The sequence below is a fragment of the Athene cunicularia genome (assembly GCF_003259725.1).
Source record: "Athene cunicularia isolate RWA chromosome 5 unlocalized genomic scaffold, athCun1 chr5_part2, whole genome shotgun sequence".
NCBI lineage: Eukaryota > Metazoa > Chordata > Aves > Strigiformes > Strigidae > Athene > Athene cunicularia.
In genome coordinates, this window is record NW_020799102.1 from 1,641,039 (window position 1) to 1,658,389 (window position 17,351).

General features: G+C 47.9%; 1 protein-coding gene across 4 annotated transcripts; it reads right to left on the minus strand.

Moving 5' to 3' along the window:
- Positions 1-1,126: 1,126 nt before the first annotated feature.
- On the minus strand, positions 1,127-17,269 carry INCENP (inner centromere protein). 4 transcript variants are annotated; one of them, XM_026850452.1, is made up of 16 exons: positions 17,165-17,269; positions 15,933-16,705; positions 13,979-14,030; positions 13,787-13,820; positions 11,700-11,778; positions 11,125-11,173; positions 10,687-10,804; positions 10,466-10,600; positions 8,169-8,278; positions 7,669-7,789; positions 6,794-6,916; positions 6,104-6,276; positions 5,727-5,817; positions 5,092-5,199; positions 3,835-3,994; positions 1,127-3,114 (listed from the first exon to the last, which is right to left on the minus strand). In XM_026850452.1, the coding sequence occupies exons 1-16, from the start codon at positions 17,251-17,253 to the stop codon at positions 2,900-2,902; spliced, it is 2,430 nt and encodes an 809-aa protein (XP_026706253.1). In that variant the 5' UTR covers positions 17,254-17,269; the 3' UTR covers positions 1,127-2,899. The 4 variants fall into 4 exon arrangements, with proteins under 4 accessions (XP_026706253.1, XP_026706250.1, XP_026706252.1 ...); XM_026850449.1 differs by having other exon boundaries at positions 5,092-5,202; XM_026850451.1 differs by having other exon boundaries at positions 5,092-5,202; positions 13,787-13,816; positions 13,978-14,030.
- Positions 17,270-17,351: the final 82 nt, after the last annotated feature.

Here is a 17,351-nt window from a genome sequence, read left to right on the forward strand (position 1 = left end):
CCCGCCGCAGGAGGAAAGTGCTGCTGGCACTGGGGAGTGGGAAGCTGTGAGCAGTTAGAGAAGCTGCTTTCACCAGTGCATGCAGTTTCTTCCCAGTGTCGTTTCAACAGGAGGCACGTTCAGGCCTTTGTGGAGAGTCCTCCCTGCAGATCTTCACTGACCCCTGCGAGGGACATGGCCCCCAAACTGGGCCTGCAGCCATGCTCCCTCTTTGACACCTAGACAGTGGCCAGGGCAGCTCCAATTTCTTCAGACACTCCCATTTCCACCCCCCCCTGCAAATCCCCACCCTGGTTTGCTGCCAGGTGCCAGTTTGGTGCTAAGCATTGAGCTACCCTGGCTAGGGCTGCTCTCCCGGGCCACAGCCTCGTCCTCCCGTGAAGGCCACAGAAAGGCATCAGCCATGAAAAATAGTTGCAGAGCAGCCACGTCTGCCAGATTTAATCCGATGGATAAAGGATACTCAGAGAGTTAATGTAGCAAAGGGAATGCCAGTGCAAGTTGTAAACCTAAACCATACCTCAGCAAGGCTCTGGCTGGAATGCCAAGCTCTCATGGGTGCTTAAAACTGATTTTTAGTAGTTCTATTTACTTGAAACTTGCTTTTCTTGCTAGATTTCCAGCACCTCTGGACCCAAAGAGTATTGGGATCCCACCTGAAACCAAACCTGGAGGAAAATCTCTGAAAAGCTGCCCCAGGGCACAAGACTCATCTGGGGAAGGACCTCTGGGGGGGCCCAGCATGAACCCAGAGTCCGGATGGACCAGAAACACTGGGGAGAGGCTGCTGGGCAGGCAGACTAACAGGAGAAATACCTGAATCAGGAATGAAAATGTATTTCTTAAAATCTTGAGGTTGTAATTCCCTGGGACTTCTACTTGTGGTTTTTTGTTTGTGTGTTTTTAAATGCCAGTGCTGCAGTTGTGCTGTGATTGAAGTTCTTGCTCCACCTGGCAGTAGGAACTCCAAGTATTTTCTAAACTTGTACAGGTAGTGAATTACAGGGCTGTAGGTTCGTTCAAGATGAATTCAGGTCATGTATTCCTCAGCAAAGATTTCCGGGAATATATCATCATGCCGAACTGTCCTTCTTCCCATTTCCAGAAACAGAAGGAGGAAGAAAAACTAGTCAGCAAATTCTGCAGGGTTGTTAAACAAAAATATTTACCGCAAGAGTTACTAAGTTCTTCCTCAACAGAACATTCCTGAATTAATGAAACAGCGCAAAAAGCAACTCAAAAGGATACATCCCAAAATACTGTAGATTTGTCTAATAAAAAGCTATGATGAATCCATAAGAAGAGACCAGAGGAAATGATTTAACTCACTTTTATCAAATTCAGACATTCAAGTAGCATTCAACTTTAAAGTTTTTTCCCATTTCATCAAGCTTTCTTACAAAAAGGTTACATTCATCCTAAAATACAAAACTCAATCTACAGAGCGCCTATCAAAGCACAGTCCCCTCGCAGATACAAACACGGACCAAAGCAGAGCATCTAGCAGTTATGTATTTAAATATAAAACCCCACATCACTGTAAAGCCATTGGCTTGCAAACAGTTCATGAACTACAGCACAAAGAAAGGTTGAAGCCTCCTCCCGTGTTGCAGAATCTCTGTACAGTGATTTTGAAGGACCGAGTTGTGTGTGCACAAATGTGCTTTTCAGTCTCTTGCTTACTGAAATCACAGCCACAAAACGCTCACCCGACTTTAAAACAAATCAAGCCGCAACGAAAGATGAACCTGAAGTAAGAACCACGGGGGGTGTCTAATTTGCAGAATGCAGACTTCCACAACCAACAGAAACAAAAGTAACTGTTTTCCTTAAAATCTTCCAGTAAGTACTGTCCTACCGAGACCTCTCGCCATACAGGAGCCTGTCAGAGAAAACAACTGTCTGTGCCATTTGCGAGTCTAGTGTGGAAAGAATGTCTAAAAGACCAAGTGCTCTTGGAAATTAAATTCTAAGCCGATATTTTGCTGTTCAGAGGGAACTGTTCTGGTAACAGCCCATTTGACACTGTCTTACTGAATGTGTAATGCAAAACAGGCCTAGAAATCAAACCAGCTTTGATGCTGAACAAATGAAACAGCCAAGGGGAGAAAACAGAAAGAGGGATGAAGTTTAAACTCATTCTTTCAATTCAGTCGATGCCACAGACATGGAATTTAAATTAGAGAGACAAAATTCTATCAGAACCTTTGTAGTTTCTCTTAAAGCCTAGAAGAAAGCTGCCTTCCACTACTCTGGGTATTCCTGGAGACACGGTTACACCTAGGGTCGCCCCTCTCTCCAGCACCTGAAGAAAGATCGATAAAATCTGTGTTTTTCAGCCTGAGCTGCAGCACCATCAGCATCACCGGAGCTCACACACAGAACGGCACCGGGCGTGGCATAAAGTGTGTTACTGAAAAATGAAACACTGAAGCCCCTTTGCAATTTGAGATGACAAAGAACCCCCTGCTGATCTCATGCTCCTGGGGAACACCAGTAGTGCCTGTTCAGGTCTGACCACGATGTACACGGTGGCCTCAGTGCTACGAGTCCTCTGGCTTCGGCCATGGACAGACAGACGGACAGCTCCCAGCCCTGCCTGGGGAGGGGAGGGTCATACAGCTTTCAGGGATGCACATCCCTGACCTAGAGATCTGAATCTTTGCCAGCTTAAAGCTACAGTAAAAGGAGATGCATCTTTCTGAGGCGGTATCTCCCAAAAGCTTCCTGTTTTGCCTAAAATAAGCCCTGAAAACAGAAAATGCAAGAGGCCCGGTAAGAACTGACATTTATTCCACGCTAATACCTAAAGATTTACAGATACTGAACAGTAACTCTTTTCTCACCTAGAGACAGAAACTCACACCCCCTGCTCCGTAAGGAAGAGCCTCTGCCCACCTCAGTACTTCTTGAGGGTGTAGGGCAGAGCGAGGGCTGGCCTGGTGCTGGGGAAGGGCGGCGAGTTCCACACCGCAGAGCTCGTGCGCTTGAAGTAGCGCGGCTTGCTCTTGTAAAAGATGTCCTCCAGCTTGGGGCTTGCGATCGTCCCGAAGAGAGCGTCAACGTTGGGAGGGTTGTAGTACTGGTGGGTTACAGCTTGGCTAAGCAGATTCCCTGGAGAAACAAGAGATTAAATTAGCATTAATCTTTTTAAATTGAAATTGCTGGGTTTGATTTTGAATTTAATTGAACTGACATTCAATTTGAAATTGAAGAGGCTGTTTGTACACAGTGTGTCCCAGCTCTCCTCATCTCTAAACCCACTGAAATTGCAAAAGGGAGAAATCCTGCAGGGTTTGATGGTTTAAAGCACCCTAATTAAGCCTAAAGATTCGCCACAGATGACTTGGAGCACAAATATTGCGTGTACTGAATTCTGGCCAGGAACTAGAGTAAGTTTGTAAGAGTCAAGGTGTTTCAGCTTTTCTTCCTGCAGCCTGTTAGTTTCCCCACAACTTCTTAGCTCCTCAGGGGTAGGTGGAATATGAAATCATGGAACTGAGCATTTCAGAACCAGAACAGCTGCCAGTCTGAAACCTAGCCCATGACATCTGGCATTATTTTGCTTTCTAAAGGTAAATCAATGTCAAGCAGGCTCAAGGCCAGAGCACTAGTTCATAATCATTCCTTTCACACTGGCAAAATGACCCTAGCAGCTCCGTTAAAGCAGTTAAAAGTGTATTTTCTCCCCAGTATTGTCATAAGAGCAGACCAGTACTTTTAGGAAGAGGAACTGGGCAAAATCTTACACCAGGTCTGACTATGGGTTGGAGCAGAGCTGCAGCAGAGTGCGCTGGGAGCTCTCAGGCTGGACATGGGCCTGCTGACACGTACCGGTGGCCCAGGCAGGGATGGGCTTGCGAGGCTGGCTTTCGTCATCCGTAGAGTCATCACTGTTCAGATCCAGCCCGTAGTTGTTCGGGTTTGTCAGGACGGGCTTGGGAACTTTTGGGGCCTGGGGAGTCATCTGGTATGAGCTGCAGGCAGGCGAATTCTAGAAGACAAAGGTACCGGCAGGCATCAGGCATGGCAGTCAGAGGCCCGGCGGCCGGAATACCCCAACATTCACCCTTCGCTTCACCACGCAGCTGCAAAGCCTCAACTTTGGCAGTTTTAAGGTTTTGACCCAAGAACTTGACTCATGTTCTAAAGTTTTGACCCAATTTAATTAGGCTGCTTAATTGGCTATGTACAACACAAACAAGCCAGCAACTGATGCATCTAACACATGCAGCAAATTCCCTCTGATTCAAGCAAGGCTTAAATGCAGTTGTTACATCCTCAGAGCTGAATCAATGTGCTTTAAATACTCTACAACCAAAGTTCTGGGCTTGTTTAACAATATTAAACTGCTTATTATCACGTCGAGAACACACACACAACAGCTCAGGACAAACTAGTGTAATTTTTATGGGAACAGCATGACTGAGAAATGCAAGTGATAAAGAAAAACTGGGAACTGCAAATTTCCCCTTCCATGAAACAGCTCTCTAGAGTTAGAAAGTTTTTCTTCCCCATAAGGCTGCCTTCATGGCTTGAGTGCATTAACTCATATTTCACCGTTCTTGCATTTAAAGATTAAAACATATAGCTCTGCAAGGAGATAAAGCTCCATACATTTGTTTTCAATGTTCATTCACCTGCAGATTTTCCTCAAGTTCTAAGAGCAGTGAGGCCCCAACACTAAACCATTGCACAAGCTCTGCTGCCATCCCGTGGCTGCTCCCAACTTTGAACATAAATAACACTATTTCAGCATCACTCCTGCCCAGGAGGTTGATCCAGGATTTAAAGGAGCTCAGAAAGGCAAAGCAACTCCAACAGCCACTGCCTTACCCTAGCAAGGAAACCCTGGAAAACACTTGCTGCTTCCCTTCCCTCCTTTCCACTCCCCAGGTCATTCCACCAGGAGTCAACCTCTGATACAGGATTCTATAAACTTAACAGAAAAAGTTTATAGAATCCCTTCATCATTGAAAGGGAACACAAAAAGCAGAGGGTAAAACTGCCCATTGTAACAGCATGTCAGTGCTGGAATCGGCATTCTCTGATGTCATCCCTTAAAAGTTTCACCAGAGAGAGCAGAATTACCTCTTTGTTTTCTAGGTGCCGGGTTTGGGCTACATCTTTAGCCTTTTGTTCCTCTGGCAGTTTCTTCTGTTCTTGCTCCTGCCTCTTCATCTCTGCTAGCCTCTGCTCCTGCTGGCAAGCCAACATCACACAGGAATTAATTTCATGAACTAAACTACACTGTTAATCCAGGGATCCACATTTGATATGCAAAAAAATCTGAGCATCTAACTGCAAGTGTTTCTTGCCTGTGATGCTAAGGAGCACTGAGCACAGTGCAGACAGTGAACAAATGCAGCAGTTCAAGCTTTCATTGCAGTGGCACAAATTGCCCTTCCCATTTAAGAGCATTAGTTGCCTTCCTCTGCGAATGCAATGACATGCTTTGAAAAGTTTGCTACTGACTTTATCTTCAGGATAGAAACATCAGAAACCATCTGACTGGAAAAGCCTCTTCTTACACTAAGAACTGTCTTTTTAGAGGCCAAGTCGTCCCACTGTACAGTAACCATCCCACACAGGTCAGAAAAATCTCAGCTTGTGAGTGCTCAGTTCTTCCTACTGAACATAGAGGAAACTGAGAGGCTGCTGACCCAAAAACTGGCGTCTAAAAGCAAGTGAAATAACCCCACCCCCTGCAAGCGGTGCATACGTACGTTCGTCTTCCCCATCTCCTTGGGGAGCTGTCCTTTAGCAGCCAGTGCGTCCTTCTGCAGGCGAGCAGCCTTCTCCTGCTGCTCACGGAGCCTGAGAACCAAAGCAACAGACCAGTACTCTCAAACCCATCGGGGTTCCCCCATCCAGTGCCTGCCACAGCCCCTCCTTTCTCACAGCCTTTAAGGGCACTCCCCACCACACTCCCACCTCACTGAGCCCAGGATTTCTTCTCAGCAGCCTAGTACCCACAACAGTCAAGTCGTGCTGACATCACAAAGTAGCTCTTCACTGCTTGAGCCTTTCACTAGTGCCCTCTGCTCTCGCTTCTCTTCAAAGTCCCACACAGAATTTAATACATAAATGGATATTGTCTTACTTTTCTGCCAGGATTCTCTCCTGTTCCTTCTTCCTCTCCAGCTCTCTCTGTGCAGCTAGCTGCTTCTCCCTCTCCTGTTCTGCCTGTCTCTGCTCCGCAATCTTCCTGGCACGTTCCTGCTCCTCTTCCTTCTTCTTCTGCATTAGCTCTTTGTGCCGACGTTCCTCCTCCTCCTGGTAAGCCCAACAAGGCAGTTATTCCCCTTACAATGAACCAAAACAGGCTCCAGAGTCAAGGAGCAGAAAGGCTCCGTTTGACCCCAGTCCCTGGCACCTCCAGCCACAGAACAGGGGAAAAGCTCGGGGCTGCAGTCCCAGTGCCTCATCTCCAGCCACCTCAGTGCCAGCCCCTCCCTGCCCACATGGTACCCAAAGGGCTCTGGATCTCCAAGGGATGGGTTTAACTGAGGTTTAGGACTTGCCGACACCCAGATTACAGTTGTTAGTAAGAATCTGTCCTGCACCACAGAAGAACTGTGGGTCACAACCACCAAAAGCTGGCAGCTGGAGCTATTGCAAGAGGACACAGGAAGCACCACACTGAGGAGAGCTTCAAGGACAAAGCCTCCCCGCCACACCAATCCCGGGTGGGCTGGCTCACATGAGTGCTCCCACAGGTTCCTCACAAAGAGCAGCAGAGCACAGCCACTCTAAATGCACTCAGGGTGAGAGGATGGGCTCCAGCACAGACCTGCTGCTGTGCTTTTAGTTTTCTGGCCTCCTCTTCGTGCCTGCGCCGGGCCTCTGCTTCTTCCATTTTCTTGGCAGCTGCTTTCTTTTTGATCTTCTCTTCTGCCAGCCTTTCTTCCCGCACCTACGGCACAGGCAGAGCTAGCTGGATACCCACATCTTGGGTGGGACAGTGCTCTGCACATGGAATATCCTAGAGTAAGTCTCAAAGACACAGAGCTCCCTCCCTCTCACAGGGAAAAAGCATCCTTTTTCACCAGTGGGACGTGTGCTTTATTTTAAAAAGGTAACATTTAAGGAAATGACCTTCTTTTACACGTATCCACAGGAAGAGCCAATCCTATTCTGGTCTTCACACATCTAATACCACAAAACCCATCAGAATATATTCTCAGAACCATGAAATAAGAAAAGCAGATGGAGATGATTAAAGCAGACAAATGACTGCTGTGGTCACATGTGCAAATCATCCCAAAGACTCAGATACAGGAAAGGGTCTGGAGGAAGTATATTTATTTTCACCTCTTCATCCATCAGTCAGATAGGAGAACAGCTTCGAGTAGATAAAGCCTCAGGGCCATTAGGCTGGCTTTATCTGCTTGAAGCTCTTCTCCCATCTGACAGAGCCCTAATAAAGCCCATTTAGATTCATAATTCTGGAAAAAAAGGGTTTTATCTGCCATTTTCTGTAACCAAGAGAAAGGTGGTCACTCAGGATTGGCAAGTTTCTGGAATAATCTTTATTCAACCATTCTCCAGTTCACTCTCTAGATTTCAGCCCCTCTCTTTCTGCAAGGCACACTCACGTGGCATCATCCACCTCAACAGATTATTTATTCTCAGAGAGACAAACTCTACAGGTATACTGGGCCTTACCTTCTCGGTCTTCTCATCAAACAGAGCTCTCTTCTGCTCAATACGCCTTTTCCTCTCTTCCTCTATCTGCTCTGCCCGCTCCCGAGCTTGCAACACTTTGCGCAGACGGTCCTCACGCTTCCTGTAGGACACAGCCCAGCCTGGTCATTGCAGTCCAGGCAGAGGATTCCTTACAACTCAAATACAAGGCCAGACCAGCTCCTGGGCACCATGAATTCAATTAATCAAATACACCGTTCATTTAAACATCAGCAATATTTTTAAGCTCCATCTGAGACAGAGGACTTAAGACAAAAAGCTGAAGCAGCACTCAGATAGGTGAGTTGCCTTTTATTTGAATTCTAGATAGATACTACGAGAACAAATACTAGCTTTGTGGCGTGAGAGCAGGCAGACAGATTTTTGCTGCGTGTATGTACTCTGCAAAATAAAAGACCCAGCCACAGGGACCTAGAGGTGCAGAACATGCAGACTAGGCAGGGCAGAAAGCATATACTCACAGCTTTGCCTCTTCTAATCGCCGTTTCTTTTCTTCCTCCAGTTTTTGTTTTCTCAAGTGCTCGGCTTCTTGCTTTTTCCTCAGAGTCTCTAGCTTCTGTCTCTCCTTTTCCTGAAGTGGATTGGAATGTGATTGTACTCACCTGCCAGGGCTTCCTCCTCCCTCAACTTGCTCAGGTTAAGGGTGGCCCAGAGGTAACACCAGGGAACTGCAGCCAGCACCAGGGGACAGTAACAAGCTCGGGCCAACCATGATGTGGTCACAGATGTTTGGGAAGAGACACGATGGAAAATGAAGCAGTGGTGTTAATCTTAGAGAGCAAGAGAAGAAGCTGGGAAGTTGAAACAGAAGCATCAGCTCCTGAAGCCCAGGTAGGTTCCACGGATATGTTGGGCAGACAGCACCATGATTTACGTTGGTAAAAAGAACCAAAAAAGCAGCACTAATGCTTGGCATGATACAGACTTCCCGCAGCAAGGGTGGGGACAGATGGTGCTCCAGGAGACACCTCGCTGCTCCTCAGAGCTCCCGCCAGCATCTCCGCTTCCCGCGTAGCTCCAGCTCAGGATGAACCACCTCCGTCCAGCCCAAGCGCTTAAGGCCTGTCTCAGGCCCAGGCAGGCCCACACATCACCCAAACGTGGGCGCCCCTCTAACCCACCCAGCTAACTTGGCCTGAGCACACTGACAATGAGGAGAGCAAGCCCCAGCCACCACAGCAGATAGGTTAAGACAAACTAATGCCACATTTAATACTGCAGATGCCTCCTTGTGACAGGCCTACTCTCAGGACAAACCCCTTGACAAGCACAGTGAAATAGTCAAGTGATTACTTTACACTGGGCCCCACGTTGTACATGATCGGCGTTATTAGTATCAAAACTGGTTAATTTAAAACAATTCTATCTTATTGCGCTGGTGCTATTTAGTTATGTCAGGCCCCACACAGAAAAAGTCCTGAGGGGAAGTTGGCCACACTGAAATGAAACCTAAAATATAACATTCAGTGAACTGACAGCAACAAAGCATGCAAAAGCCAGAACACTTATCATACCATCCTTTGCCAACACAGGCACTAACGTCAGCAGGAACTCCAGCGAGGCTGAAGCCCGAGGCCTTCACTGCTCACCAACAGACTAACCCAGAGCACAGCAAGACTCCCTACACAGCACAACCATGACAGCTTTAAGCTATACAAAAGTTTTGATACGACGTTGCCAGATATAAGCTAGATGCAGGAAAGCCAGTTTCTGCAGTATGCTCTCGTCTCCCTACCCATCTCTCCTGCAAGTGAAGACAAGCCCTAGAACTACTGTATTCTGCAGGCACGTTGCTGGATTTCCTAAGTGTGAGCAGCCCGTGCTCGCACACCAGCTCCCAGCACATCCCTGGGTGCCTCAAGAAGCTACTGTGCCCTCATGTTGCAGCACAACTACAGCACAGGACCTGCAGACACTGATGGGAACCAGCTTTTCCTTGAGCATGGACTCCTCCAAGCCAAACACCAAGTCTAAATGCCGATGAGGTAGGAGTGAGGGCTGCCTGGCAGGGATGTGGGTAGTATTCCCACTGCAAGTCCAGCCAACGTAATTAAATGATCATGACTTATGTCCAAACTCTCCTGTGTAAGCAGAACATGGGGAAAACCAACTCCCTTTGGAAATCTAGAAGCAGATCTCACATCCCATCTACCCAAAGTACTGTCTGGAGTATGGGAGCTTCCCCTGCAATGCTGGAACTTCGCTGGGGTTTGGCCTGGGTGGAGGCAGCCCCGCTCACAGCAGAGCTGTGGTTTGTCTGCTGGGTGCCATCAGCACACCCCCTGATAGTGATGCCTGTTACATCTGGGCTCCTGCACACATCTCGCTGAACTAGTGGTCTATTCTCTTACTTAAGGCAGGCTTATGGTTCTTCCTGCCTCAAAGGTCTGAAAAACCACAGAAGCTTGGATTTAAGCTCAGATCTCACTCACGAGAAAGGTCCTAGAATGGAGACTCTGGATGTGCAGACCTTAGTTACACATACACCCCAATGGCAGCATTCAAAATCCTCTTGATTTTCATTCCCAACTGTTACTTGCTAATACCACAAGGGAATGCTACAGAGAAAGCTTAGGGTCCAAATTAGAGCTCTTTAGGAAGCTGACTAATCACAGTTTTATTTAATTTATGTCAGCGTAAACAGCTTACAGTTACTTCTTAGTTCAGTATGGGTTGAAAAGTTTCTTTTCCATCTGTGCTTTAACTTAGAAGCTCACCAGAGCATCACGTACTTGCATACAACAGAGTCTCATCTTACCTTAGGATCCAAGTGGAGAGGAGTGTTGTATCGGATAAAAGATTTTATCACTCCGTTTCTCCCCACAGAGCTCGGCGTCATGAGGAGCTGGTTCTTCTGCACAGTGTGCAAAAACGTTTTGAAAGGACGTACAACCTGTAAGAGGAATACCAAAAATGGTCCTCAGGAGCGTGACTAAGAAAGGGTCTTGGTGAAGTTCACCAGGATTACAAAGATCTTACTTTGCTGGCTGGAAAGACAGAGGATGGGGTCTGTCTTCTTGGAGGAGAAAGCCCTCCATCTTCTGCTTGCTGATGGTCATAGCGTTCGTCCACAGCTCTCTTGTAACTTGGCTTTCTCCTGTCAGAAGAATACAGTCCATCACACCTGGCAAATCTCCTGATGGTCTCGAAGTCAGGTTTAAGAAAAGGTCATAAAGCTCTCCTAGCTGAAAAGATACTTGATTGCCTATGCACAAGTAGTAACCCAGTAACAGATTTCTCATGTGATAGATACAAATTAAATCCTCTTTTCATTGTGGTAGAGAAAACTACCTGCAAAAGTCTCGCAGTCACAGAACACTGAAGCCCTTTTAACAATGTTTCAGCCTTGAACCTGCTTTGAACCAGAGGACAGATCTCCAGAGGCACCTTCCAGCTGGAATGATTCTACGAACATACCTGGCACTCTGGGGTGGCTCCTGGGTCTCCCCTTTATTTGAGTTGCTTTCTGAAAGAAAACAGTTACAGTCAGCTCCAGCAGAAGAAAAATCCCTTCCAACACAGCTCTGAAAACAGACAACAGATATAGCAGCTCACTAAAGAGCAAAAACCCTGCCATGAATTACACTCAGCAGGACCTTTCTTGCTTTCAGCAAGCAGCCACACAGCGACAGTCAAACCCAGAAATAGAAAAGGCAAAGCTGCCTGGTCTGCAGCACGCAGCTCGTTCTAACACAGCGCCGTTGTGCTCAGCAGACACACCACAACTGCTCGCTCATGAAGGGGGTTGGACCAGGCCTCCCCCAACCCCCAGAACCCTCCGTCCTCATGCCACGAGCTTCCCAGGGTGGAAAGTGACTCCAGAACAGAATATCCTAACTGCTGATCTCTTGAAACAAATCCTTGCTTGTCAAAGATTAGTCTTTCAAACTGGGCTCTCAAATTAACTAGACAATCTCTCAAACCTCCCAGTCAGCCTCCCAACAACGCAATAATTTTAAAAAATTTTGCCACAAAACCCCTCTGGAAGTTACCGTTGTTGCCTGGCTCCTGTGGCTGCTCCTTTCTGCTGATGGTTCGAGAGCGAAGTGACATTCGTGGGCTTTGGGGATTCTGTAGGAAAAGCAAATGGGTTTCAGCACAATTCTCACACAGAAACAGCCAATTACTGTTTCAAATCGTGACATCATTCCGACAAGGACACTGCAATACTGCCATGGAATGCAGAACCACATAGCAGAAAGTATTGGAGCCAGTACCCAGAGGGAGATCCTAACCTCCAGCTGAGAAAAATACCTCGGGACACGTCCTGGTAAATTCCCTAATGTCCTGTCATTGCTAGAAGCACAGAGGTTCCCAGAACATGGGTATCTGCAACGAGGGACCGGCTGCTTAAACCGAACAAACTCATAAACTATTAAGGACAAAAGCGTTTCAAGTTGGAAACTGTTTATGGTTGCTGAACCACCTTCACCGAGCAGTGATGAATGGACAGCCAGGGAGACAGCAAAGACAAGCAGCCCATTTCCTTGATTTATGGGTTGGTTACAGAAGCCATTATTTGCCGCCTTTGCACTTCCACTGGCAGAGAATTGTTGAGATAATGGCTTTGGATATCTGAGAACAGGCAGCAACCCCGCAGTCCATGCTCCGCTAGCAGGGCCAAGGTTAACTCTGCTCCCCAAGCCCGTGGGGGCTGGCGGGCACAAAGGAGACAGGAAGAGAATTAAAAAGAAGTATGGAAAATTTCTCCTCCCCAAATGTTTCTGTAGGGTCTTACCCTAAGGCTGGGGACAGGAAGCATCTTGTAGCCTGACAGAAGGATGTAGATCTAATGAATTCGAGAGCAGGGCTGCGAGGATCTGACCTTTGGGGGAGCACACGCGCAGAGGCGCTGCCTGTGTGCCCTTACAGACAGGTGTTCTCTGGGCCGAGGGGGCTGCTGCAGCACTGCCCTCCATGCACTCACAGCTCCCAGAGGAAATCTCTGGCAGAAACCAAGCCATGTTTAGTTTCCCAAGAAAAGTGCTGCTAGATGGACAGAGGGAACCTGGGCTGAGTGATCCCACTCCCAGAGCAGCGGAAGGGGAATGAGAGGTGAGGATCAGGGCAGATGACACGCTACACAGACCAGCCTCTGTTTATAAATCCACTGGGGTACAGAAACAAGAGGTACGAGCCCTCCACTGGTCTGCAGAGCAGTCCATCCCTCTCTTCTCCCCCTCTGCCCTTTAAGCTTTCCTACAGTTGTAACTCAGGCAAGCTAAAAATCCAGAGGCAGTAGAAAAGGGGAGTTTATTTGAACTTTTGCAGCTTCACTGACAAGCGTGGCCATAAAGGCATGTGTAAGCCCATCCTTGTTTACAGAACTGCTTGAGGCACAGAGCTCCACTTCATTAACTCAGCCTTAACTCACTGAAAATTATTCCGAGCAAAATCGTGACATCATCCTGGGATTTTTTCCTCAGGAGGGCAGTGAGAAATGTGGAGGGATACGTTTTGACCTGGATGGTATTTACAAATTTCTGTGTTTGTCTTAAGACAAACTGACAAGCTTTGAATAATCTGCAGGACTAAGAAAAAGGTCAATAGAAGCTTTAAAAATACAAAAATAGTAATAGTGTACAAACTCTGTACAACTCAAAAAACTTCCCCGAATTTTAAGTTTATCTTTATAGATTCAGAACTGAATTTTCACACAACTGATCTCTATCAAGAGGCTGAGAAGCAAGACCTGGCAGGACTCAACTCAGAACACCAGCGCTGGCATGCACCAACCCATCACTTACATTTAAATATATTTATGCCACAGCAGCGAAAATGCTGTTTTCTAGTCAAAGCTAGCCTTGCTCTGAAAGCACCTGAGATCGTAACACCATGCTGACAGAATACAGCTACCTGCATCTTGCAAATAAAACTTTATTGGTCTTGCCAATTTTGGAACACTGTGATTAAACCTGACTTGCCAAGCCTTGACAGGCTAAAGAGCCTGTTGCCCAAGTCCAGCAATCTATGGCCAGAGATCCCCAATTCCCCAGTAACAAACGAGAGGTGTGTTCAACACCACCTGCCCACAAGTCCACACAAACAGAAGCGCTTCTAATCTCTGCTCAAATCTTACCAAATTGGAAGGGGTACAAGATCCAGGAGGAGGCCTAGAAAAAAAAAAAAGTCAGCTGTGTTTAATAACATCAAGGAAACCGGGAAGCCATTTGTTATCTGCAAGCAGTGCATTTTATACCAAGAATATCACTGTAAAAAAAATCCTCCAACAGGATATTAAAGATAACATAATATCTTAAAATCATCTTACCTAATTTTGACAACTGTTTCTTCATCCTCTGGCACCTCTCCAGAGCTGGAGGCTGCAGGAAAAGAAAAAACATGCCAGAGCTGTAAGAAAAGGGGTGCAGACCAAGGCTCTGAGGGAGCAAGGTTTACCCAAGACAGCCGCAGAGGCCTTTGCTCTGCCCTGTCAGTGCTGCCACGTGCCGCTGTGAGCGAGGGCAGTTCAGTGGCCTCGAGCAGCACCAGAGGAAATGCTGCCCGCAACTTTAATGTAAGACAGCAGATGCTCTCAATTATAGATGAGCTTCAAGTACTGTTCAACGAGCTTACATTAAGAGCAGCCAGGTCTGGGCTCAGCCTGGGCCGCAGCCAGCAGGAGATAGAGGCAGCGTTATTTACAGTGCCAGCGCTGCTTCCCGCCAAGCGTCCCCCGGCTCCACAGTAGCCGGCTTTTAAGTACCACACAGCCGGAAACTGCTGCTCATAATTAAGGCAGTGATGCAGCTTCAGCCTGGGCAGGGAACACAGGGGCAGAGCACAGAGGCTGAGCGAGCAGCTGCTGCCCGACTTCCATGACGGTGTGGCCGAGGGAGCCCAGGCACAGACGATGTATGTGGCCAGTGCTGCAGGGACACGGCAGACACACTCTGAGGTCAATTAACACACTTCGAGCATTAAAGAGATCAACTGGAGCTGCCTGAAACATCGCAGTTCCCCTCCTCACACCCGGAAATTTCGACTAGGCAGAAGAGCAGTTGTGTCAAATAGCACAGAAGTAGTAGTAAAGCCTTCCTTAAACCCCCCAGGTAATCCAGATCCAGACAATACCAACCCATCATTTAAACTGGGTAGATAAAGCTATTCCAGTGCCTCTTCAAAGTTACACATGAGAAGACTTCCCCACAGTTTAATTTTTTACTGAGGGAACCATCAACACTGTACTTAAAAACTTACACAGCTTTCCCAGTGTTTCCCAAAACTTTCCCAGTACTTGTTAGCAGTAGAGGAAACCCTGGACTTCGGACTGCAGTGCTCTGGTTCTGGAAAAACGTTCAACCAGAACAGTTAAATTGGTATAGAAAATACTACAGTGCTTGTCCAGGAATAACCTTCTACAGCAAAGAGGGCAACTCTTCAAAAAAAGCCAGTTTTATACAGCACAAACCCCACCAAGCTACAACACTGCAGACTAACACATTGTTATTTCAGCTGTAGTAGTTCTCCCTTAAAACAAAAGGGCATGCTGTGCAAGAAAGCCAATCTCTCCTCAACATCAAATGGTGTGGAAAAGGTTCTCTTGCATTTGAGGAGCCATGTACTAGCCACTTTCCCTCAGCTTGAAAAATGAGCAAGGTTATATCCATCTCTGTGTTCTCCTGCACCACATCCAACACCTGCATTGCCATAGCACTGAAGAATATTTAAATCAGTTTGTCCTTTGCTGAAACTTGCCTCTACCGCAAACTGTAAAAGCCTTGAAGACTTTTAATAAGTTTACAAAGTTCAACCTCAAAATTCCCTTCTCAAAAGAGCTCTAGACCAAGCAGCCAGATATTGTTTAAAGAGCAGTGGATTTATGATGGCTACCTCATTTCCCAGAAAAAAAGCTGGCCTTTGTGAGAGCCCAAACCCTCCTTAGCATCCTCCAGCAGCAACAACCTGCTCACCAGCCTCCTCCTTCACCTTGCGAGCTGCTGCTGCAGAAGCTCGGAAGACATTCGAGCTGTTCTCCAGAGAATTTACAAGGCCGAGTCCGCAGGCCATGGACTAGCAGCTACCTGGGATTCTCTACTCATGCAGCTCTCAGAAAAGCCAGTTAGAACATCCACACAGGCGCCTGGCCAAAGAGGATCAGCTGTGGCACCCAGATGAGGCACTAGCCCCATAATACTGTTTTGCTTCAGCAGCGAAGAGCAGTGGATCAACAAATAGAGCAGAAAAAGTGCAAAGCAAACCCATCTGGTGCCATTCAAACTTACCTTCCACATGACTGGAGGACACGGATGACTTCCAAGCTGTCTTCCTCTTGGCTGTTGCCCTTGTAGCTGATTTCCGGATCATACTTTCCCTCTTGCTGGCCAGTGAGTATTTCTCTGCCAAGGAGGTTCTGCGAGTCATGGAAGTTTTGCCCATCAGGCTTCTGCGCACCGAGCGCCGGCTCAGCCTCGAGCGTGTCGGAGTCCCTGGGCTGTCCCTTATGCGCTGGGGTGGCTCCTTGTCCAACCCCTCCTCTACCTGAGCAGAGTCCTCACCATCCTCCAGCCTAGACTTCTCACTTAAAATGACAGTAGTATTAGCTGCCTTCAGCTCAGCTGCAGCCTCACTTCCCCCTTCATTGCTTGCCTCAGGGGTGTGAGGAACCATCAGCTCGGCAGCTGTAGGCCCAGGAGGTGATTTGACCACCCTGCTCTGCCTGGGAGAGCCACCATCAGAGCTCAGAGAGATGCTGGTGGAGAGCTGCTCTGCAGGTCCGGGCGTGCTCTTCTGGAGATGTTGCTCAGCACAAATGCAACCACTGACATCAATCTCCTCTAAGGAAACCTGCCTTTCTTCTTGCTGGGCCAAGGGGGTCTCAGGAACACCCTCCAAGCTTTTAGCAGATGTTACAGCTTGGGACCTTGTCACGCGTTGAGGTGGAGACTGTTCTTTGGCCTCAGCCCTGCTTAGTTCCAGCCTTTCTTTATTTCGGAGTCGCTGAGAGTATCGTATAGAGCTTACCAGTTTGAGACTGCTGTTCCTCCTTCTAGATAATCTAACAACAGAAACAGTGTGTTAGACTGGGACTGGATTCAAGAATAGACCGAAGTCCTTCCATGCAAAGGGGAACGTGCAGAAAAAGTTAAAACACCTGGGATGAGCCTTTCTGAGAGCTCAGTATACACAGGACTGCAGAAAGAGGCTAACACGGAAAACAGCTAACAGACATAATTTCAGAGCAGAATAGATAAAGAATGAAGAAATGCAGCGACATAAAATGGAGGGGAGCACCCAGTGGAACCTTTAACACAGGGGCAAAGGGAAGGCCTCAAGGACACGCCATTATCTTGGCGTGACCTTCACCAGCGGAGGTTTTCAGCCCCCCAAAAGCCGCCTTCCCTCTCCAGGCGCCATGGGGACCCTCCCTGCTGCACCTTCGGCCGCCCCGTCCCCTCCTAAGCGGCACTTCCCGAGTTCAGCGCCCCGGCTTCCACCCCCTCGCGGGCGGGCCTACCGCTTCCTGCCCGGCTCCACACTCTCCTCCTGCGGGCCGCAAAGCCGCTTCCTCCGCTGCCGGTTCTTCTGCGACGGCGTCTTGGGCATCAGCTGCGGTTCATCACCGCAATGGCTTCGAGGGGATGGGGAGAGGCGAGGGGTCAGTGCGAGGTGAGGCCGGTAACGGCTCGGTACGGGGAGCCGGG